We start from the raw sequence: 25,755 nt of genomic DNA, 5'->3' as shown, positions 1-25,755 counted from the left end.
TTAATAGGGAATAAAGATAAATATATAGGAAGGTCAGTGATCCCAATGTTATTAATAGGGAATAAAGATAAATATATAGGAAGGTCAGTGATCCCAATGTTATTAATAGGAATAAAGATTAATATATAGGAAGGTCAGTGATCCCAATGTTATTAATAGGGATTAAAGATAAATATATAGGAAGGTCAGTGATCCAATGTTATTAATAGTTATTAATAGGGAATAAAGATAAATATATATGGGAAGGTCGGTGATCCCAATGTTATTAATAGGGAATAAAGATAAATATATAGGAAGGTCAGTGATCCCAATGTTATTAATAGGGAATAAAGATAAATATATAGGAATGCCAGTGATCCCAATGTTATCAATAGGGAATAAAGATAAATATATAGGAATGCCAGTGATCCAAATGTTATTAATAGGGAATAAAGATAAATATATAGGAAGGTCAGTGATCCAAATGTTATTAATAGGGAATAAAGATAAATATATAGGAAGGTCAGTGATCCCAATGTTATTAATAGGGAATAAAGATAAATATATAGGAAGGTCAGTGATCCAATGTTATTAATAGGAATAAGATAAATATATAGGAAGGTCAGTGATCCCAAATTTATTAATAGGGAATAAAGATAAATATATAGGAAGATCAGTGATCCCAATGTTATTAATAGGGAATAAAGATAAATATATAGGAAGGTCAGTGATCCCAATGTTATTAATAGGGAATAAAGATAAATATATAGGAAGGTCAGTGATCCCAAATTTATTAATAGGGAATAAAGATAAATATATAGGAAGATCAGTGATCCCAATGTTATTAATAGGGAATAAAGATAAATATATAGGAAGGTCAGTGATCCCAATGTTATTAATAGGGAATAAAGATAAATATATAGGAAGATCAGTGATCCCAATGTTATTAATAGGGAATAAGATAAATATATAGGAAGGTCAGTGATCCCAATGTTATTAATAGGGAATAAAGATAAATATATTGGAAGGTCAGTGATCCCAATGTTATTAATAGGGAATAAAGATAAATATATAGGAAGGTCAGTGATCCCAATGTTATTAATAGGGAATAAAGATAAATATATAGGAAGGTCAGTGATCCCAATGTTATTAATAGGGAATAAAGATAAATATATAGGAAGGTCAGTGATCCCAATGTTATTAATAGGGAATAAAGATAAATATATAGGAAGGTCAGTGATCCCAATGTTATTAATAGGGAATAAAGATAAATATATAGGAAGGTTAGTGATTCCAATGTTATTAATAGGGAATAAAGATAAATATATAGGAAGGTCAGTGATCCCAATGTTATTAATAGGGAATAAAGATAAATATATAGGAAGGTCAGTGATCCCAATGTTATTAATAGGGAATAAAGATAAATATATAGGAAGGCCGCTTAGGCCGGTATTTTTTTCCAGAAAAGGTGGCAACCCTACACCCCAGAAAGGAAGGTGTGTGTATGAGGTAAAATATGAGGCAGCACTTGGGCAAAACGTATAACTTTGGTCAGAATAAGCCCCAGAAAACAAGACGTCTGTATTAGAACTCTAACACGCCCCGCCCCTTTCCCTGGAACCAAAGGGACAGAAACCGAGACACTGTGTCACACGAGTAACTTTCTCACTAAACAAGTAACACCAGCTCGAGGCACTGACAAGCGGATGAACCCATAGAAACAGGAAGCAGTCACCGAACACGGCCACTAATGCCTTTTCACAGTCATGCGCGTTGTTGTTTACTGTCCCTCGCGGGAACCAGTAGTCGGGCCTGACGCATTCTGGGAGTTGTAGTTTGACTTCTGTCTGAGAGGAGCCAGCAGCCTCCAGTTAGGTAACATGTTTATTTTCCCTCTATTTCCAGGGTAACTTTTTTTGGGAGCAGCGTCGTGTGTGAGTTTGTGCCAAGGCTTTAGTAGCTGTTCCCTCTATATAGTACTGTACTGTCTCTGTGTCTTATATAATCCTCTATATAGTACTGTACTGCCTCTGTGCCTTATATAATCCTCTATATATAGTACTGTACTGTCTCTGTGCCTTATATAATCCTCTATATAGTACTGTACTGTCTCTGTGTTTTATATAATCATCTATATAGTACTGTACTGTCTCTGTGTCTTATATAATCCTCTATATAGTACTGTACTGTCTCTGTGCCTTATATAATCTTCTATATAGTACTGTACTGTCTCTGTGCTTTATATAACCCTCTATATAGTACTGTACTGTCTCTGTGTCTTATATAATCCTCTATATAGTACTGTACTGCCTCTGTGCCTTATATAATCCTCTATATATAGTACTGTACTGTCTCTGTGCCTTATATAATCCTCTATATAGTACTGTACTGTCTCTGTGTTTTATATAATCATCTACATAGTACTGTACTGTCTCTGTGTCTTATATAATCCTCTATATAGTACTGTACTGTCTCTGTGCCTTATATAATCTTCTATATAGTACTGTACTGTCTCTGTGCTTTATATAACCCTCTATATAGTACTGTACTGTCTCTGTGTCTTATATAATCCTCTATATAGTACTGTACTGTCTCTGTGCCTTATATAATCCTCTATATAGTACTGTACTGCCTCTGTGCCTTATATAATCCTCTATATATAGTACTGTACTGTCTCTGTGCCTTATATAATCCTCTATATAGTACTGTACTGTCTCTGTGTTTTATATAATCATCTATATAGTACTGTACTGTCTCTGTGTCTTATATAATCCTCTATATAGTACTGTACTGTCTCTGTGCCTTATATAATCTTCTATATAGTACTGTACTGTCTCTGTGCTTTATATAACCCTCTATATAGTACTGTACTGTCTCTGTGTCTTATATAATCCTCTATATAGTACTGTACTGCCTCTGTGCCTTATATAATCCTCTATATATAGTACTGTACTGTCTCTGTGCCTTATATAATCCTCTATATAGTACTGTACTGTCTCTGTGTTTTATATAATCATCTACATAGTACTGTACTGTCTCTGTGTCTTATATAATCCTCTATATAGTACTGTACTGTCTCTGTGCCTTATATAATCTTCTATATAGTACTGTACTGTCTCTGTGCTTTATATAACCCTCTATATAGTACTGTACTGTCTCTGTGTCTTATATAATCCTCTATATAGTACTGTACTGTCTCTGTGCCTTATATAATCTTCTATATAGTACTGTACTGTCTCTGTGCTTTATATAATCCTCTATATAGTACTGTACTGTCTCTGTGTTTTATATAATCCTCTATATAGTACTGTACTGTCTCTGTGCCTTATATAACACTCTATATAGTACTGTACTGCCTCTGTGCCTTATATAATCCTCTATATATAGTATTGTACTGTCTCTGTGCCTTATATAATCCTCTATATATATTACTGTACTGTCTCTGTGCCTTATATAATCTTCTATATAGTACTGTACTGCCTCTGTGCCTTATATAATCCTCTATATAGTACTGTACTGCCTCTGTGCCTTATAAAATCCTCTATATATATTACTGTACTGTCTCTTGTGTTTTATATAATCCTCTATATAGTACTGTACTGTCTCTGTGTCTTATATAATCCTCTATATAGTACTGTACTGTTTCTATGCCTTATATAATCCTCTATATAGTACTGTACTGTCTCTGTGTTTTATATAATCCTCTATATAGTATTTTACTGTCTCTGTGCTTTATATAATCCTCTCTGTATAGTACTGTACTGTCTCTGTGTTTTATATAATCCTCTATATAGTACTGTACTGTCTCTGTGCCTTATATAATGCTCTATATAGTACTGTACTGTCTCTGTGCCTTATATAATCCTCTATATAGTACTGTACTGTTTCTGTGTTTTATATAATCCTCTATATAGTATTGTACTGTCTCTGTGCTGTATATAATCCTCTATTTAGTACTGTACTGTCTCTGTGCTGTATATAATCCTCTATATAGTACTGTACTGTCTCTGTGCCTTATATAACCCTCTTTTTAGTACTGTACTGCCTCTGTGCCATATATAACCCTCTATATAGTACTGTTCTGCCTCTGTGCTATATATAATCCTCTATATAGTACTGTACTACCTCTGTGCTTTATATAATCCTCTATATAGTACTGTACTGTCTCTGTGCTGTATATAATCCTCTATACAGTACTGTACTGCCTCTGTGCCTTATATAATCCTCTATATAGTACTGTACTGCCTCTGTTCTGTATATAATCCTCTTTATAGCACTGTACTGTCTCTGTGCAGTATATAATCCTCTATATAGTACTGTACTGTATCTGTGCTGTATATAGTCCTCTATATAGTACTGTACTTCCTCTGTGCTGTATATAATCCTCTATATAGTACTGTACTGCCTCTGTGGTTTATATAACCCTCTATATAGTACTGTAGTTCCTCTGTGCTGTATATAATCCTGTATATATTACTGTACTGCCTCTGTGCCATATATAACCCTCTATATAGTACTGTACTGCCTCTGTGCTTTATATAATCCTCTATATAGTACTGTACTGCCCCTGTGTTTTATATAATCCTCTATATAGTACTGTACTGCCTCTGTGCCTTATATAATCCTCTATATCGTACTGTACTGTCTCTGAGTTCTATATAATCCTCTATATAGTACTGTACTGCCTCTGTGCCTTATATAACCCTCTATATAGTACTGTACTGTCTCTGTGCTGTATATAACCCTCTATATAGTACTGTACTGTCTCTGTGCTGTATATAATCCTCTATATAGTACTGTACTGTCTCTGTGCTGTATATAATCTTCTATATAGTAATGTACTGCATCTGTGCTGTATATAATCCTCTATATGGTACTGTACTGCCTCTGTGCTGTATATAATCCTCTATATAGTACTGTACTGCCTCTAGGCTGTATGAAATCCTCTATATAGTACTGTACTGTCTCTGTGCTGTATATACTTCTCTATATAGTACTGTACTGCCTCTGTGCTGTATATAATCCTCTATATAGTAATGTACTGCATCTGTGCTGTATATAATCCTCTATATAGTACTGTACTGCCTCTGTGCTGTATATAATCCTCTATAATACACAAAAGCCATGAATATCCTGTAAATTATATCCTTATAAACGGTGAGTAGTGATGTCATCAGTTATAAACGGTGAGTAGTGATGTCATTTCTGTCACATGACTCACTAAAATTTGTGTATTATAATAAATAAAGTACCCCCAGTTGTAAAATATAAGGATATTAGAAGTTACCTCGGAGTTCCATGACCTGTATAAAAACACTTGGCCTTCGGCCTCGTGTTTTTATATGGTCATGAAACTCCTCGGTAAATAATAATATCCTTATATTTTACAAGAGGGGGTACTTTATTCACTATATATAGTACTGTACTACCTCTAGGCTGTATGAAATCCTCTATATAGTACTGTACTGTCTCTGTGCTGTATATACTTCTCTATATAGTACTGTACTGCCTCTGTGCTGTATATAATCCTCTATATAGTACTGTACTGTCTCTGTGCTGTATATAATCATCTATTTAGTACTGTACTGTCTCTGTGCTGTATGTAATCCCTTTTCTATGGTACTGCCTCTGTGCAGTCTATAATCCTGTTTCTATGGTACTGTACTGCCTCTGCTGTATATAAAACTGTATGTAGTACAAGTATAAGATCTGTTCTGTGCCCTGTCTGGAATTGAACCTGGTTCCCTAGTGCTGCTGACACAGGTGCCCCAGTCTAAGCAAGGAGCCCCCTCCCCAAATTTCCTTGCTGCCCTGAACCTGTACTGAAAAGGCAGAGACATGTCGGCTGTTCAGTTGAAAAAGGGCTACAGGGCAGACATTTACATGGCAGATAACAGGAAAGCTCTGTAGAATACAATATGTTTAGTTCTTACACAGAAAGATGTTATTCTTGGCTCTGTACAGGACTATAGAATTAAACCTTTGTAATACAATTCTACCAAGCAACAGGATTTTGAGTAATATTTTCTTGAGCAATGTATTGCATTTATCACGTTACCACTTCCCCAGGATTAAAGAGCCAATCACTGTGTTCTTTTACATGTTAGGAGACGTTCCCAGTTTAGCAGTTTACCAGTTTAGTCACCAAGCAGATGCCGGTTACAATAAGGGCTTTGTGCCGGTAATCTTGGGGTCGCCAGTTGCCCTTGGGTATGTTCATTTTATGTGTGAAAGGAAAGAAGCGCCATGAATGTTAAAGCCTGAAGTTTTTCCATTTCTCATGGAGGTTCTGTACAGGATCAATAATAAAGTTCTGTGGGTATTGTGGTTGGTCACTTTGGGTGGTAGTAAAATTATTTGTATTTTCATTGTGTTTTCTACAAATTAGATTGGTCTCCCCCATACGAGCCAACAGCACCTGCTGAAGATCCGTTCTTGGTGGTCACGTCTCCATTCATGGTGGTCACGTCTCCTCTCCTCATTCCACGGAGATTTCTGTTCTTCTTCCTGAGCAACAGTTACCTGCATATGGGAGTCATGAGCTCGAAAACCCAACTCCCCAGCAAAGAAGGCTCCCTTCCGGGCAGATCTGAGAAGATGAGGGTCTCTGGTAGGTCCCCATTTATAGTTGATTTTTTTCAGGGATGAGTCTTTCAAAGCTGCATTGAGTTTCAAAGGTAGCTAGGGATGCGCCAAATCCAGGATTCAGTTTGGGATTCGGCCTTTTTCAACAGGATTCTGATTTAGCCGAATCCTCATGCCTGACCGTACTGAATCCAAATCCAAATTTGCATATGCAAATTAGAGGCGGAACAGGAAATCACAAAACAAGGAAGTAAAAAATAATGTTTCCACTTTTCCCCTTACCTTTCCTAATTTGTAGGATTCGGATTCTGTTTAGTATTCGGCAGAATCTTTCATGAAGGATTTGGGGATTTGGCCGAATCCCAAATAGTGGATTTGGTGCATCCCTGAATTGCAGAACTGAAAACATTAGGGTGCTGTGGATTGTAGGTGGAACTTCAGTAGCTCAAGGCAGGGTCTTTAGAGGATAACTAAACCCTAAAAAAGAATATGGCTAAATATGTTGTATTTTATATACTGAACTTAATTGTACCAGCCCAGAGGTTCAGCAGCCCTATAACAGTACATCCAGGCCTTAAAAGTTGCTCCAGCAGGCCCCCATCTTGTTAGGCATCTTTTGTGTGTCAGTGGCACTGCACATGCTCAGTAGGCTCTGGGCTGCTGCTAAGAATCTAAGCTTAGGGGTCGTGGGAAACCATCAAAACGTGTGCAGTAAGTGAGATTCTGTCATAAAAGCTACAGAGCTGATTATTAACTTTTATTATTATATTTTGTTATTATTATTATCTTTTGATGCATTCTGCAGTGGTTTCTATGCTGCCATGTAATGCGAATCTAAATGTATTAGTAATCAGCCTTGTATCATGAATGTTATATTGTGTATATCTATATATACTGTATATTGTGAGTGCGTCCCTAAGCTCAGTAAGTGACAGCAGCACAGAGCATGTGCAGTGAATCAGCAGAAAAGAAGATGGGGAGCTACTGGGGCATCTTCAGAGGTACAGATCTCCTTTTACAAAGGGATGTGGGAGCCTTGGGCTGGTACAGAAACATACATAAAGAAACATTTCTAGCCTAATTCTTTGTTGAGTTTTATTTTTTCTTAAAGGGGTTGTTCACCTATGAAATAACTTTTTCAGTATGATGTAGAGTGATAGTTGTAAACTTGGTTGATTCAGCTCCACTGTTACCTTTTAAAGGAGAATTTCCAGTGCACGTGCGATTAATGGCCACCATCCATTCACATATTTTAAGATACTTTAAGCACAGCACTGGTCCGTATTGTGAATAAAAAGCCTTTATTAGATACACATGGCAACAATCTGGATACAGCGACGTTTCAGGCCCTCTTTGGCCCTTTCTCAAGAGAAAGGGCCTGAAACATCGCTGTATCCAGATTGTTGCCATGTGTATCTAATAAAGGCTTTTTATTCAAAATGATGTGAGTGATATTCTGAGAGAATTTGCAATTGTTTTTCATTTGTTATGATTTGTTGTTTTTGAGTTATTTAACTTTATTCAGCAGCTCTCCAGTTTGCAATTTCAGCAGTCTGGTTGCTAAGGTTCAAATTACCCTAGCAACCACGCATTGATTTGAATAAGACACTGGAATATGAAAAGGAGAGGCCTGAATAGAAAGATGGGCAATGAAAAGTAGCAATAACAATACATTTGTAGCCATAGAGAGCATTTGTTTTAGAGGGGGTCAGTGACCCCCATTTGAAAGCTGGATAGATTCAGAAGAAGAAGGCAAACAATTTAAAAACTGTAAAAAAAAGAAAAAATGAAGATCAATTGAAATTTGATTAGAATTAGCCATTTTATAACATACTAAAAGTTAACTGAACCTTTAAAAATGGGATTTTGGCCATGGTCCATGTTTTTAAATTGGAAAAAATGTAACAAAGGATGTACATACATGGTGTTTTACAACACATCTAGTTGAGTTTATTTAAGGTCTATCCACATTTTGGAAGTTGAAATGATGCTGTGCCCGACCAGCTGAAGTGCTCAGAGTTTCCGCGGGTCGTTTGCTCCAGTAATTCTCACGTTCCATTCCTACGGCTCAAAAAAAAAAATGACTGAATGGAGACGCAGGAGATCAATAGAGAGTCCAGTTTTCATATGTCAGTTTAAACTGAGTCTCCATTAAAAACATGTTTTTGCTCAAGCCTGAATTGTAGGTGAGTTGGCCTAAATCTGCACGTAGGTAATATTGTTGCTCAAACAGTACTCTGACCTTTTGCTGCACAGGGAGGACTTGCTTAACTGATAACAGCAGGAATCTTTTGCAACTGCTACTTTGTTGTTTATCCCTTCCTCTTCTCTTGTTCTGACTTTTGAAGCAGCGCAGTAGATTCTTCTCCAGGTCTCTTAAAGGAGAAGATGTTTTGTGCTTCTCTACCAGCCCAAGGCAACCACAGCCCTTTAGCAGTAAAGATCTGTGTCTCCAAAGATGCCCCAGTAGCTCCCCATCTTCTTTTCTGCTGATTCACTGCACATGCTCTGTGCTGCTGTCACTTACTGAGCTTAGGGACCCACTCACAATATACAGTACACATAGAATAGAAATGTCACAATATAAGGCTGATTAGTAATTAATACACATAATTACTACATGGCAGCACAGAAACCAGTGCAATTAGCATCAGAATTTAATAATCAGCAAACCTGTAGCATCAGCTTATATTACAGCCAGGGAAGCTCATTTTCTGCTGGATAATTAGTGACGAGCCCTAAGCTTAGCTTCTCAACAGCCAATCAGAGCCCACTGAGCATGTGAGTGTCACAGACACTTTCCAAGATGGTGACCCCCTGTGACAAGTTTGAAGTCCTGGATCATTGCTGCTATTGACAAGCTCAAACTTTAGCCTCGTGCAATAAGTTCAGTAAATACAAAATGGCATTTTTAGCCATATTCATTAGGGTTTAGTTCTCCTTTAAAGGGGATTGTTCACCTTCCAATACTTTGTTCAGTTCAGTTGGTTTCAGGCAGTTCACCAGAAATAAAGAGTTTTTCCAATTACCTTTTATTTCCCATGTGTGACTGTTTTTCTAATTTTGAAGCGTAAAGTAAAATTTTTCACCTTCTAAAGCAGCTCTGGGTGGGGGTCGCCGACCCTGTAAACTGTTTTAAACTGATACATTAGTTGATACATTTCTTATCTTTGTCCCTGCTGAGCAGAATCCCTGGGTTTCATTACAGGCAGCTGTTTGAATTGATACAATAGTTGCTAAAACTCCAGAGAGGCTGCTGAGAAATGTATCAACTCTGGGGCAGATTTATTAAGGGTTGAAGTGAAAATTAGAATTTTTGATAAAAAAAATTTAGTCAAAACTCTCAAATTCGAATTGTGAATTATCCAAACTTCAAATTCGAATTTCGAGATTTTTCATACTCTGGCCCTTAAAGAACTCAAATATGACTATTCGCTATCTTCAACTTGTCGAATTGCTGTATAAGTCCATAGGAAAGGTCCAGAGATCATTTTGGTGATGTTTGCAGCCTTCCTGACATTCAAGTTTTTTTTTTATTCGATTTCGAGTTTTTCTAATTCGAATCAAATTCGATTTGAGTCTTTCTAATTCGAACCGAATTCGATTTGCTTTTTTCTAATTCGAACTGAATTTGATTCAAGTCTTTCTTATTCGAATCGAATTTGATTTGCGTTTTTCTAATTCAAATCAAATTTGATTCGCGTTTTTTTAATTCAAACTGAATTCGATTCAAGTCTTTCTGATTCTAATCAAATTCGATTTGTGTTTTTTCTAATTTGAATCAAATTCGATTCGCGTTTTCTGGTCAATTCAATTCGTCTGAGCTGAGAAAATTTGATTTTATTGATACATTTTGATTGGTCGAATTTCAAGTTTATGGGAGTTTTTAAAAACTCGCATGAATTCGAAATACGACCCTTGATAAATGTGCCTCCCCGTGTTGCAAACTTGCAAAAAGAGTCTGCACCTGAATTACTGCGCTCCGACACCTTGAACTCCAGAGACAGGGACATTCAACTTTAAACAGTAAAAAAATTGAAAGTAATTGGAAAAAAGTCTTTATTTCTGGTGAACTATCTGAAACCAACTCAACTGAAAAAAGTTTTTTAACCAGCTGTCTTCTGCTACATTGTTTCAAAACTGTAACAATTACATTTACAAATAATGGTAAAACCATTAAACATTTTTAATGAATATATATTGGAAAGTTGGTTAGAATCATCTTATCTTACATAGGCAAAAAACTGTTTTCGGTTGGGTTCCCCTTTAAAAAACGGTTTGTATGACCAGGACCATTGGCATAACTATATATCAACAGACTCAGTGGGGCCTGGGGGAGGACGACTAAGAACCCACATCTGCCCTCCTACCATGGCATAAATGGGTTTATTAAAGGTGAACTATCAGGAAAATTAAAATGTAATATATTTCATCATAATGAAATAAGAAACGTTCTAAATACAATCAATTAAAAATTCTCTCTTCATGAAGGATTTGACAGATATTCATTGACAGTTATAGGGGGCTACTTTTGCCTAGATGTATTAGAGCTCACTGTATTAAAATCACCAGACATCATGTCTCTACATGCAGGATTTGTGCAAAAGGCAGTTCTTTTGTTACATTTTGTTTATAGTGGAATCAGTTATTTGAGTGAGCTCTAATTCATCTGCTAGAAAAGGAGCCCCCCTATAAGATATATTGGATCATTCATCTGACACCCAACTGCTGCATGAAGACAGGAGTTGGGTGTCAGATGAATGATCCATTATATCTAATAGGGGGGGCTCCTTTTGCCTAGAAGATGTATTAGACCTCACTCTATTAAACTCTCCAGACATCATGTCTCTCTACATGCAGAATTTGTACAAAAGGCAGTTATTTTTGGATTTTGTTTGTACTGGAATCAGTTGTTTGAGTGAGCTCTAATACATCTTCTAGGCAAAAGGAGCCCCCTATAAGATATATTGGATCTAACTGTCAATGAATATCTGACACTCAACTGCTGCATGAAGAGAGAATGAAGAGAAACAGATGCTGAGAGAGGGATAGTGAAGATAAACTTGATAATTTCAGAACCAATGCAGAATATTTAATTGATTGTATTTAGAAAACGTCTTATTTTATTATGATGAAGCTTATATTAAATTTTCATTTTCTTGATAGTTCCCCTTTAAGTATGGACCATCAACCTTTCTTGAACTACAACTCCCAGAACCCCTTAAAAGCCTGTTATATGATTTTTATAGATTATTGTGAAAATGCTGTTGATTGGTTATGAGGGGATTTTGCAAATGTTCGTTTCTCACCTGCCCAATGTGTTTCCTAAAAAATTTCTAATTTCTTTCTGTTGCAATTTCAAGCTTCCGTCTGTGTAATAATTAAGCAATCAGCGCCGGCTCTTACTGACGAGTCTCTGCTCCGTCTCACTGCCTTTACTGCATTTGCCGCCTCTTCAGCCGCCACTTCAGCATTTTATAAAAAACCTCATTTCACACTTAAAGGAACAGTTCAGTGTAAAAATAAAAACTGGGTAAATAGCAGCAATTTAGCATTAATTTATAAAGGGGAACTCTTCCTAAAATGAAATTGTATTTAATGAAAATGTATTGGAAAGATACTTTTTTTCCTTTATGCATAATACAGGTGGCGTTCCTTTATATTATTTTTCCAGATCTTTATATTTATCTAAAAATCTTATTTTTATAGGGGAAAATATCCTGCTATGAGCAAACTTAGGGGCTGTTCCTGCTGAATTGTGCTTAGGACAGGGGAATACTTATGCTGCCATAGTTTTATGGGATCTCTCTGTACAGACTATGAGCAAACTTAGGGGCTGTTCCTGCTGAATTGTGCTTAGGACAGGGGAATACCTATGCTGTCGTAGTTTTATGGGATCTCTCTGTACATACTATGAGCAAACTTAGGGGACTGTTCCTGCTGAATTGTGCTTAGTACAGGGGAATACCTATGCTAAGCAAATTTAGGGGCTGTTCCTGCTGAATTGTGCTTGGGACAGGGGAATACCTATGCTGCCATAGTTTTATGGGATCTCTCTGTACAGACTATGAGCAAACTAAGGGGGCTGTTGCTGCTGAATTGTGCTTAGTACAGAGGAATACCTATACTGACATAGTTTTATGGGATCTCTCTGTACAGACTATGAGCAAACTTAGGGGCTGTTCCTGCTGAATTGTGCTTAGTACAGAGGAATACCTATTCTGCCATAGTTTTATGGGATCTCTCTGTACAGACTATGAGCAAACTTAGGGGCTGTTCCTGCTGAATTGTGCTTAGTACAGAGGAATACCTATGCTGCCATAGTTTTATGGGATTATATATAGCATTGAAATCACAATGTTAGGCAAGTACAAAAGAATTGAACCCAGTAGAACAGTGCTGAAGGTTCTGGTTCTGTGCAGGACATGCGTCTGTGTGCACTTGTGCTGTTTTTCCGCATTATGCTGCAGTGGTGGGACAGAACACACTAGATATACGTCTGTCTGGCTGTTTGCAGTGCTCTGTATTGGCAGCTCTGGGATCAGACACTCGGCATGAATCCACAAGCAGAATCTTCTGGAAATGAGACTGACGCATGAAAGCTCCGAGGGCTTAGAGAAATCCAATAGACGTGAGCTCAGGTGATTGCCCATCGGACGTTTGACGTATTTTGATTTATTTCAGTTTTCTTGCATTTGATTAAGGTTTTTTCAAGAAGTTTCTCTTCTCCTTCGTGAAAAAAGTGGCGTTTAGCGGCGATGTTGCAGTTAGAACCCAGTATCGGAACATCTCGCTTAGTAATAAAGCATATACCTCAATCCGAATGAATAGGATGCGCCGCTGTAGTTGATGGGTATTGGATCTGTTATCTGGAAACCTATTATCCAGAAAGCTCTGAATAACAGAAAGGCCTTCTCCCATAGAGTCCATTTTATCCAAATAATCCAATTTTTTTATTATTTATTTCCTTTTTCTGTGTAATAATAAAACAGTAGCTTGTACTTGATCCCAACTAAGATATAATTAATCCTTATTGGAAGCAAACTCAGCCTATTGGGTTTATTTAATGTTTACATGATTTTCTAGTAGACTTAAGGTATAAAGATCCAAATTACGGAAAGATCCTTTATATGGAAAACCTCAGGTTCAGAGTATTCTGGACAAAAGGTCCCATACCTGTACTTGTTATTATTCTTAGCCACTGCACTCTGACTGTAAGGGGATTATTTATTAAAGGTCGAATTTTAGAGCTATGTGAGCTTTTTTAAACCTCAAATGAACTCAAATAGACTCTAATTTAAAAAAAAAAAAACTGGAATGGAAAATACTAGAGTTCGAGGTTAACAACCCGAAAACTGTAATTGATTGAGTTTTCAGCGAAAAAAACTACAATTGATATGATTGTTTGAGACCAACCGAAAAGTTGTTTAGAATTATGCATTCTATGACATACTAAAAGTTAAAGTTTTTTTTCAAAACACATCAGTTAACAGTGCTGCTCCAGCAGAATTCTGCACTGAAATCCATTTCTCAAAATAGCTAACAGATTTTTTTTATATTTAATTTTAAAATCTGACATGGAGCTAGACATATTGTCCATTTCCCAGCTGCCCCCAATCATGTGACTTGTGCTCTGATAAACTTCAGTCGCTCTTTACTGCTGTACTGCAAGTTGGAGTGATATCACAAGCCCCCCAGCAGCCTAACAACAGAACAATGGGAAGTTAACCTGATAGCAGCTCCCTTAAGCTGGCCATAGATGCTGAGATTTTTAAAAGATCAGATCCTCACCGTGAGACCACGATCTTCTCAGAACGATTGTACGAATTTACCATCAACTAAAATTTGCCAATTTGCCAGGAAAACAAAGGGGAGCTGCCTGCTTGGCCCTGCAAACATAGATAGATTGCACTGGGACTGACAAAGATTTTTTGACCTGGCCGATCAATTTCCTGACGATCGTTCGAATCCCACTAACCGCACAATAATTATGATTGGTCGGACTTCCTAAAATCGGTCGTTCGGCAAGAAGTATTGTCGCGTCTATGGGGAGCTTAACACAAGATGACAGCTGCCTGGTAGATCTAAGAACAGCACTCAATAGTAAAATCCAGGTCCCACTGAGACACATTCAGTTACATTGAGTAGGAGAAACAACAGCCTGCCAGAAAGCAGTTCCATCCTAAAGTGCTGGCTCTTTCTGAAAGCACATGACCAGGCAAAATGACCCGAGATGCACCTACACACCAATATTAATACTAAAAATTACAGAGAGATTAGGGTAGATATTCTTCACTAGCTTTTGTTTATTGAAGTCTAACTGAAGTTCAGCCAAACCTGCCCAAGAGAGAAGCTAAACATCAGATACGGGGGCCTTGGACCGGGACAGGCGTTGGTAAATATTATGTTGTGCCGTGAGTCTTATTTGCAATACGGATTTGGGGGGCTGTCATTTAGATAATTTAGTGACTGCCTTTGCCCCCCACTTTAACATAGTGATTCATGTCATTAACCTTTCCTTGGCCGATACCATTTCTCCCTTGTCAGCGACTGCCATGAAATTCAATTAAAAAAGAAAACGGGATAAAGTTGAACACAGATGGAGGCACCCCCCCCCCCTTACTCATATTTGCTCATTTGAAGGACAGTCAGAATGTCACAGCGTGAAGCTTGTCTGTAGTCAGAACTGGGGGTTGGAAGGAAAGAATGGAGGGTAGGGGCCCCTACACTGAGCCAAATGCTTCTGCTGCTTTTATTACTTGTAAAGTCAGAGGAGCAATGCCATGCGTGTGTCAGCTCAGCAGAAATTCCCTTCCCCTGAGACCCTCTTTGTCCTGCTTAGTATTCCTCTCACACTGTCCCCATTCTCTGCGACGTGGAGCAACTCCTGCATGGAGCCGTCTCCCCTCCCTTCTACCCACTGTCTTATGTCTGATAGCAACCCGAGCCCCGACACCTTACCCTAGTGACAGATTACAGAGACTCTTGAAACAATGAACAGAAGACATTTCTCCGTTACATAGGTGTCCTGTGACCATATAAAGGCACAAGGCTGCAGGCTGAGTTATACAGGGAACTCTGAGTATCACTCATGTATTATAAGGAATAATGTACCCCCTACTGTAAATGATAAGGATATTAGAAGTCACTGAGGGGTTGTTCTGTGACCATATAAAGGCACAAGGCTGCAGGCTGAGTTATACAGGGAACTCTGAGTATCACTCATGTATTATAAGGGATAATGTACCCCCTACTGTAAATGATAAGGATATTAGAAGTCATTGAGGGGTTGTTCTGTGACCATATAAAGGCACAAGGCTGCAGGCTGAGTTATACAGGGAACTCTGAGTATCACTCATGTATTATAAGGAATAATGTACCCCCTACTGTAAATGATAAGGATATTAGAAGTCACTGAGGGGTTGTTCTGTGACCATATAAAGGCACAAGGCTGCAGGCTGAGTTATACAGGGAACTCTGAGTATCACTCATGTATTATAAGGGATAATGTACCCCCTACTGTAAATGATAAGGATATTAGAAGTCATTGAGGGGTTGTTCTGTGACCATATAAAGGCACAAGGCTGCAGGCTGAGTTATACAGGAAACTCTGAGTATCACTCATGTATTATAAGGGATAATGTACCCCCTACTGTAAATGATAAGGATATTAGAAGTCACTGAGGGGTTGTTCTGTGACCATATAAAGACACAAGGCTGCAGGCTGAGTTATACAGGGAACTCTGAGTATCACTTGTGTATTATAAGGGATAATGTACCCCCTACTGTAAATGATAAGGATATTAGAAGTCACTGAGGGGTTGTTCTGTGACCATATAAAGGCACAAGGCTGCAGGCTGAGTTATACAGGGAACTCTGAGTATCACTCATGTATTATAAGGGATAATGTACCCCTACTGTAAATTATAATATTAGACAGGTTAGTTGTGACTCTTAAGTATTATACATATATAGATATGATGACGATTCCCTGAGGATCGAAATGCGTCATAACTATGGACGAATAAAGTTTTTTCTACATTGCCTAGAATTTGCTAATTTGCCATGGGCGCTCTCTCTAAGGACAATATATATATATATATATATAATGTGTGTGCATGTAATAACACATTAAAGTAAAGAATTGTATTAATTAAATTTTTCATATATGTTCTTTCCTTTCCCTATTATTTCTTTGACCATTGCATTACTTGCTGCATATCGATTTTTTATTATTCAAGAATGGTTGCATTTCTAATACACAGATACATTTAGTATATCTATGATGTGCATAGGAGCAGACATGCATTCATATCCCGTGACAGACAGAGACAGCTGTAATTATATACATTGGTATGTATAGAGCTCTGACAATGCCCCAGCCACTATGAATCAGTTGATAAAAGAAAAGGGACCAAGTATTTGCAGTAAATGAGCACTGGAAGGTGTGGTCACTGACCCTTAGGGCTTACAATCTAAATTGTATCTATTGTGTTAACAGTGTTAGTACAGATCTATTGAGTAGATACATTGAGTTCTGAGCTAAGGCCGCTTTTTATTGACTGGTTAAGAACAAAGATACACTTAAGATTCTCATTGTAGAGCTCTGGGCTTTTTTATTTGAGAAATATAAACCTTTCTCTTTAATTCTTCCATTAAAAAGACTGGGCAGAACATTTATGTTTAACACAGAGAGCCGTGTGAAGAAGAAGGAGAAGAGCGACGCTGAGGGCCCGAGCGCATTTGGGAAACCTGTGTTGGCAGGTCTCATCAGTCCGTGGCTCCCCTGAGACCCCTCTCTCTGATTTGAAATGCATGGATTCCGGGCAAATGTGTATTTGTGTTCTCGGATGGATTGGAAGTCGGAGGAGGCGCACAGACTTGCTTCATACCTTTAGCGTGAATTTGTCTCTGCGTGAGATTATCTGAGCTGAGGCCATAAATAAGCCTGTCCCTCGGGAGCCCATCACAGCCCTGATTCTCTGCTTTCTTCTGCAAGTCGCATTTCTCTTCTGCACGCATGGCCGCAATATGAAATCAAGAGGTTACGGTCCCAGTTTGGGTGTCTGCAGAAACAAGCGTGTGTGTATTCTGGGCACCTCAAAAAGGTTTTTTTTTTGTACAGGACAAATTGGAAAAAGAAGTATTTACTTACTGTATGTCCTGTTGCCCTCACACACATATCATCAGAAATCTTGGGGCCCCACATTTTGTCCTCCCTGTGTGCACTTACCGTTGGGTGCCATTAAAGTTAATCATAAATAGTCATGTTAATGCTACAGGTATGGGACCTGTTATCCAGAATTTTCTGGACCTGGAGTTTTCCAAATAATGGACCATTCTGTAATTTGGATTTCCATAGTCTACTAGAAAATCATGTAAACATTAAATAAACCCAATAGGCTGGTGTTGCTTCCAATAAGGATTAATTATATCTTATTTGGGATCAAGTACAAGTTACTGTTTAATTATTACAGAGAAATAGGAAATAATTGGTAAAAATTTTAATTATCTCCAAACTGCGGGCACCTGTTAGCGAAGGGGGATTGGGCCTCCCGCAGTGGTATTTCTACTCATTGGCTGCTCAGATTTACTATATACACTGGTGGCTTAATCCAGATTCGTATAATCCAAATTTCCCATTGCAGGCCACTTTGGCGAGCTCAATAGAGTCCCTCTCATATATCCCATTCCGCAAATCTTCCGATCTACACACCACCCACCCTATTATAATCACCCCATACAAAGCATGGGTGGCAGCACTTAAAGTTTGCAATCTAGCATTACCTCTTCTGTCGCCCCAACTACCCCTATGGGGAAATTCCTTACTCCCACACTTGAGGCACATAGCGGAATACAAAATATGGCCACAATGGGGCTTACGTACACTAGGGGACTTGGTTACGGATGGAGCGATGCGCCCTAGGGCTGAATTTAAACATGTCCAAACCCAGGAGCCTCTTCCCTGGTTCTCCTATTTCCAGCTTAGACAGGCCACCACTACCCAATTTCAAGGCAACGCTATGGATCTCACAACCTCTAAAATAGAAGCAGCCCTTAGAGCCCCCACCGCCAAAAAACTTGTCACCAGGCTGTACTCGCTTCTCCTAGCTACTATTAAACCTCCATTTCATGCAGCGGGTGCAGCCTGGAGCAGAGACATCCCGGGGCTAGAGGACAAAGATTGGGAAGAGGCGACGGCTAGGTCCTATGACTACCTCGTCTCAACCAGAGATAGACTAATCCAGTTCAAGATCCTACATAGACTCCACTTAACCCCAAATAGGCTGTTCCGTATGAACCGACGGCAATCACCACAGTGTCCTAAGTGTAGGGCCTCAGAGGCATCTTATCTACATCTTATCTGGTTATGCCCCCGAATCCAAGCCTTCTGGTCTCAGGTTCTCAACTATATCCAGGATAAAATTGCACTGCCTCAATTATTAACTCCTCAGGTATGCATTCTCGGTGTAATAGATGAGGTCACCCCTAGGACGGCCATGAGAATACTCTTTCGTACATTACTGTTCTATGCCAGGAAATGTATCCTCCTGAATTGGATGTTCCCCCTCTCCCCCACAGTTAATGGCTGGTTGAACTTGATTAAAGCAACACTCCCCCTAATACAACTCACCTACACTGCAAGAGGATGTCCCCAGAAGTATGATCTAGTGTGGCGAGATTGGCTAGAAGCCATAGAGGAGCCGTAGGATGAAGGGGGATAAGCTAACAGTGACAGAACTAGCTGCACCACCTATTCCAGGGATTTAGGACTAACAGGATCAGAACCTTTCTGAAATAGAGTGTATGCAAATATACAGGACTCAAATGTATTAAATATGTAAGCTGTGCTATAATGTTTGTAAGAAGATGGAACCGCAAACCATATAATGTTTGTTTATTTGTTGTTATAAAATGCAAAATAAAAACCTTTTAAAAATTTTTTTTTAATTATCTGGATAAAATGTAGTCTATGGGAGATAGCCTTTACGTAATTCAGAGCTTTCTGGGTAACGGGTTTCAAGTTAACGAATCACCGACCTGTATTTTTTGTGCCACGTCGTACAATAGCGATGCACCAAATCCATCGTTTTTGAAATCGCCGAATACTAAATTCTCTACAAAAGATTTGGCTGAGCAGATTTCTAACTCAAATGTGCATATTTGTGGGGGAAAAATAGATTTTATCTATTTTAAACAAAAAAAAATATTGCTTTCAGTTTTCCAGAGTTTCAAAATCATATGACTTTAGGGGTCCCATTTAAGAATAATCGAGCCTTTGGGCTCGAGCACTTGGCTTTGGAGTTCCTAAACTCTTGTGTGGTTTCCTCATTCAAATACTTGGCTTCCTGCTGATTCTTTTTTTCCCCAAGCAGGTTTAAAAAAAAAAAAAAAAAAAAAAAAAAAAAAATAATATATAGATATATATATATATATATATATATAGATATATATATAGATATATATATATATATATATATAGATAGATATAGATATAGTGAATAAAGTACCCCCTTTTGTAAAATATAAGGATATTATAAGTTACCGAGGAGTTTCATGACCATATAAAAGTACGAGGCCGAAGGCCGAGTGTTTTTATACAGGTCATGGAACTCCGAGGTAACTTCTAATATCCTCATATTTTACAACTGGGGGTACTTTATTTATTATAATACACAAATTTTAGTGAGTCATGTGACAGAAATGACATCACTACTCACCGTTTATAACTGATGACATCACTACTCACCGTTTATAAGGATATAATTTACAGGATATTCATGGCTTTTGTGTATTATATAGATATATAGATATAGATATATAGATATATAGATATATAATATAATTAAATCAAAAAAATGCAGCTCAATCCCTTTTTATTGGGTGCACGTGGGTACGGCTTGATATACAAATTAATAGAAATTTACCCCAGCACTCCAACATATAGCCCCCTGGGAAACCTATTTTTGCACAACTGAACTGTAACTAACACAAAAAGAGACACTTTTAGTTACAAAGTTTGTACAAAGCATGCATAAGCTGACGCGCCCGTCAAGGCAGTGTCCGTGCGTCAGTCCTATCCTAAGTGAAAAAAGTATTATCTTTGGGGGGAGAAAGATCATACCTGCTTTTCTCTTTGTCTAGCATGATCTCTTCCAAAGACACCATTAAGCGGGGGTTGGGAGAGCAAGCATCAAGGAGAGCGCCACCTCCCCATATTTAATATAATTAAATCAAAAAAATGCAGCTCAATCCCTTTTTATTGGGTGCACGTGGGTACGGCTTGATATACAAATTAATAGAAATTTACCCCAGCACTCCAACATATAGCCCCCTGGGAAACCTATTTTTGCACAACTATATATATATATCTCGGCACCTAAAACCTGCCAAACTTTTTATTATTTTGTCTAGGGGGGGGGAAAAGAAAATCAATCGGCAGAAAGATGAAGTATTCGAATAAGGAAACCATGTGAGAGCTTAGGATTCTGCTGCAAAATGTGCATTCCTGATAGAAATGTACACAGCAGTATTATTTGTATTAAATTCCATAAATCACGGCTAATTGATTGCAATGGGTTACTACAGGAAAGTACTATTGATCCAATGAAATGAGTATGGTGGTTGGGGGCAGTTACATATAGTTACATATAGTTACATAGTTGCATAGTTACGTAGTAACATAGTTAAATTGGGTTGAAAAAAGACATCAAGTCCATCAAGTTCAACCCCTCCAAATGAAAACCCAGCCCCATACACACACCCCTCCCTACTGTCACATAAATTCTATATACCCATATCTATACTAACTATAGAGTTTAGTATCACAATAGCCTTTGTATTATGTTTGTCCAAGAAATCATCCAAGTCCCTCTTATAGTCATTAACTGAATCAGCATCACAACATCACCCGGCAGTGCATTCCCCAACCTCACTGTCCTCACTGTGATGAACCCCCTACTCTGTTCCTTTAAATGAAACTTCTTTTCCTCTAGTCTAAAGGGGAGGCCTCTGGTACGTGATTCTCTTTATGGGTAAAAAGGTCCCCTGCTATTTGTCTATAATGTCCTCTAATGTACTTGTAAAGTCTAATCATGTCCCCTCACAAGCGCCTTTTTTCCAGAGAAAACAACCCCAACCTTGTCAGTCTCCCCTCATAATTTAACTCTTCCCTCCCTCTAACCAGTTTAGTTGCACTTAGTCTCTGCACTCTCTCCAGCTCATTTATATCCCTCTTAAGGACTGGAGTCCAAAACTGCCCCCATACTCCAGATGAGGCCTCACCAGGGACCTATAGAGAGACATAATTATGTTTTCATCCCTTGAGTTAATGCCCTTTTTTATACAAGACAGAACTTTATTTGCTTTAGTAGCCACAGAATGACACTGCCCAGAATTAGACAACTTGTTATCTACAAAGACCCCTAGATCCTTCTCATTTAAGGAAACTCCCAGTGCATGAGAATGTGCATTTACAAAGAGGCACACATGCGATTTGGAACACAAATGAGGGGACATGGGTCCCGTCTGGACTAGGGGTAGCCGACAAGAGGTTTGTGCCTGGTGCCCCCCCAGCATTGTGCCCCAGGCACATTCCACTTCTGCCTACCCCTAGTTCAGGCCCTGGTTGGGGGTCTGTGACTGAACTCTAAAAAAGAATAAAGTACCTCCCTATAGTCCAATTTAGGCAACATACAGTAATCTAAAACTGCAGACCCCTAAAATGGTGGTGGGTTAGGGTGGGGTTAGGGTTGCCACCTTTTAAAAAATGTTGTACTGCTTGCAGGGGGCGGCAGAAGCAAAAGGAGGTGGGCCATGGCATAATGGGTTTAGGTTAATGCCAAAAGGAACGGAACAGTAATGCAAAGGGGTGAAATAATGACATAATGGTCCAACCTTGGCAGGAAAAAAACTGTATTTCAAAAAAGATGTGAGGACCTCCAATAATAATGAAGCAATTAGTTAAAAAAATTGAAAAATGTATGAGGACATAAGAACCTAACGCGTTTCGTGCCTATAGGGGCACTTACTCATAGGAGTATGAGTAAGTGCCCCAATAGGCACGAAACGCATTAGGTTTTTATGTCCTAATAAATTTTTCTAATTTTTTAACTAATTGCTTCATTATTGGAGGTCCTCACATCTTTTTTTGAAATACTGTTTTGGACTTGCACCTTGGGACTGGGGTGAACTGTGAGTAAATCCTCGATAACTAAATTAAAATTTAGATTTTGTTCACTTTGACTTTATTTTCAAATTTATTTTTTGAGTAGCACCGTGTATATATATATATTTCCCTTATGTGGCATTCGCACAAACCCTGCCATTAGGTAAAAAACTGTCCAGGTGGAAAACCTAGGTAATACATGGAATTTCTGAACCACTTCATTAGCAGGGATGTTGCTGTATACAGGAGCCCACTAATTGGAAGTTTGCCCTGGAAACAGGGATTAGGCAGCAGAAGCAGAGGCAATATGACTTTGCCCATCTCTGCCTTGAGGCTTCTCAAGTTGCCTGAGAGATGGAGGGAGTTTTGTGAGAGGGACCTCTGACCATAGCACCAGAATTTATGTCCAGATTTGTAAATTGTTTTTAATGATGCCCTTTTATACATTCTCTTCAGATTGATCCCTTTTGGCTTTGAAATGTTTTCATGTAAACAGACATCCAGTACACAAGGACAGTCTTTTCTGCTCTTAGACCCCTTATGTCTCCATTTTTCACAGCAGTCCATTCAGCCTGTCACAATGAAAAAAATATTTTCTGTTAGAGGGCACGCAAGGATGCGCGAGGAACGGAACTGGTGCTTGGGTGTTTTCATGTTGGGTATTTCAGCAAACCACGACTTTCAGTATAGTCTCCATCAATAACGTCTGTAGTAGCGGCAGGGCCCAAATATATGTAAAACATATAATCTCCCCAAATTGTATGGCCAGGCTGATTAACATGTACAGCAAAATTATTAAAGGGATACTGTCATGGGAAAAAAACATCAAAACACATCAGTTAATAGTGTTGCTCCAGCAGAATTCTGCACTGAAATCCATTTCTCAAAAGAGCAAATATATTTTTTTATATTCAAAATTTGACATGGGGCTAGACATTTTGTCAATTTCCCAGCTGCCCCCAGTCATGTGACTTGTGCCTGCACTTTAGGAGAGAAATGCTTTCTGACAGGCTGCTGTTGTTCCTTCTCAATGTAACTGAATGTGTCTCAGTGGGACCTGGATTTTACTATTGAGTGCTGTTCTTATATCTACCAGGCAGCTGTTATCTTGTGTTAGGGAGCTGTTATCTGGTTACTTTCCCATTGTTCTTTTGTTTGGCTGCTGGGGGGAAAAGGGAGGGGGTGATATCACTCTAACTTGCAGTAAAGAGTGATTGAAGTTTATCAGAGCACAAGTCACATGACTTGGGGCAGCTGGGAAATTGACAATATGTCTAGCCCCATGTCAGATTTCAAAATTGAATAAAAAAAAATCTGTTTTCTCTTTTGAGAAATGGATTTCAGTGCAGAATTCTGCTGGAGCAGCACTATTAACTGATTCATTTTGAAAAGTATTTTTCCAATGACAGTATCACTTTAAACTCACATTCCCCATCATGAGCCGATTGCGTTATTCACTATACGTAAATGAAAATCTGCCCGTCATCTAATCAGGATTTTTTCCCCCTCAAACCTCCACTTTTTAATGTTTTTTTGCTCTGTCTGACAATTTGCATAAATCATGTTCTTAGAGTTGCTGACCCTAAGGTATTATATTTCAATTAAGTGATTTTCTGCTGTTTTAATTGCTTTTTAGTGTGAGTCCTTTTATCTTTTCCTGCTGCTCTGGCAGTATATCAAGATATATTGATAAATCATTTGTTCCATTTTATCATCCTTTACCAAACAGGCAACTGAATTAATAGCAAAATGATCTATTCTATAAAAGAATATGTTGACTTTAACATAAATTCCTTACTTTACTTGATATTTAATAAGAAATGACAATAACTATTTATTAGTAACCGAAGACCATAAACATTAATAGCTTACTAGCACTTAGTTTATATTTATACATTTGGGTGGCACCTGCCATATTGTTTGTATACAACATGAGGGTCTAGGTCAGTGCTGTCCAATTTATATGGTACAGAGGGCCAGAATTTTTCTAATCTACATGGTGGAGGGCCAATAATGGAAGCCAGTGTTAGCCACTCCCTGTTTTTAGACCACACCCACTTTAAACCCAGCAATGTTACCGCATTAATAGCACTCCAAAAAAACAGATGGTTAGTGCTCACTGCAGGGATCAGGGCCGGAACTAGGGGTAGGCGGCTGTCTAGGACGCCATCATTGAGGGGCACACTTTTAATGGGGTTTTTTTTTCTTAAAAGAATGGTTGTGGGTGCACACCTGAGGCCAATTTCAAAAAAGTCTAATTCCCTGTCTCAGTAATTCAAGTAAAAATGCTAGTGCATATAGTTTTGAAACAGGGTTGTTTAGTTACAAAGTTATGATCATAAAATTGATAAGCCACCATACCGCGTCAAGGTAAACCCCATACGGTGGTCCCTAACTTGTTTACCTTTAATCATAGTAAAATAGGTATCTTACCTCTCTTCTTAATAGCATTTATATGAAAAACTCCCGTGCCTTGGTTTCAAACTGTGAGCTAAATCCTCCCCCGCCAACTGCTATGCGGCTTTTAAGTGGGAGAGACTGCCTTCAGGAGTTTTTCATATAAATGCTATTAAGAAGAGAGGTAAGATACCTATTTTACTATGATTAAAGGTAAACAAGTAAGGGACCACCGTATGGGGTTTACCTTGACGCGGTATGGTGGCTTATCAATTTTATGATCATAACTTTGTAACTAAACAACCCTGTTTCAAAACTATATGCACTAGCATTTTTACTTGAATTACTGAGACAGGGAATTAGACTTTTTTGAAATTGGCCTCAGGTGTGCACCCACAACCATTCTTTTTTGTTTTTTTTTTTCTTCATTTTTTGAAGCGTTTATTTAATAATTTGTTTCAGTAATCATGGCCACTCGGTCGGGTGGAAACCCCCTCCTTCACCTTCGCCCTCTTGCCAGCAAGTAATAGCTCCTTCTGTGCGGTGCGGCAGTGCAGTGCGACGTGAGTATACGTGTCAATGACGTCAATGATGCGGTTGGGTGGCAAAGAGCTGGCGGGCTGCTT

General features: G+C 38.4%; 1 protein-coding gene across 4 annotated transcripts in view; it reads left to right on the top strand.

The window, feature by feature from the left end:
• Positions 1 to 1,676: 1,676 nt before the first annotated feature.
• Positions 1,677 to 25,755, top strand: part of msra.1.L (methionine sulfoxide reductase A, gene 1 L homeolog) — a 183,210-nt gene continuing 159,131 nt past the window's right edge. Inside the window, exons 1-2 of one of the 4 annotated variants that reach the window (XM_041562079.1) lie at positions 1,677 to 1,913; positions 6,368 to 6,589. In XM_041562079.1, the coding sequence (XP_041418013.1) occupies positions 6,436 to 6,589 (154 nt within the window). In that variant the 5' untranslated portion in view covers positions 1,677 to 1,913; positions 6,368 to 6,435. 4 annotated transcript variants of the gene reach the window in all.

This window comes from Xenopus laevis, chromosome 5L (assembly GCF_017654675.1).
Source record: "Xenopus laevis strain J_2021 chromosome 5L, Xenopus_laevis_v10.1, whole genome shotgun sequence".
In the NCBI taxonomy this organism is placed as follows: Eukaryota; Metazoa; Chordata; class Amphibia; order Anura; family Pipidae; genus Xenopus; species Xenopus laevis.
This window is presented reverse-complemented; position numbering and strand designations above follow the sequence as displayed.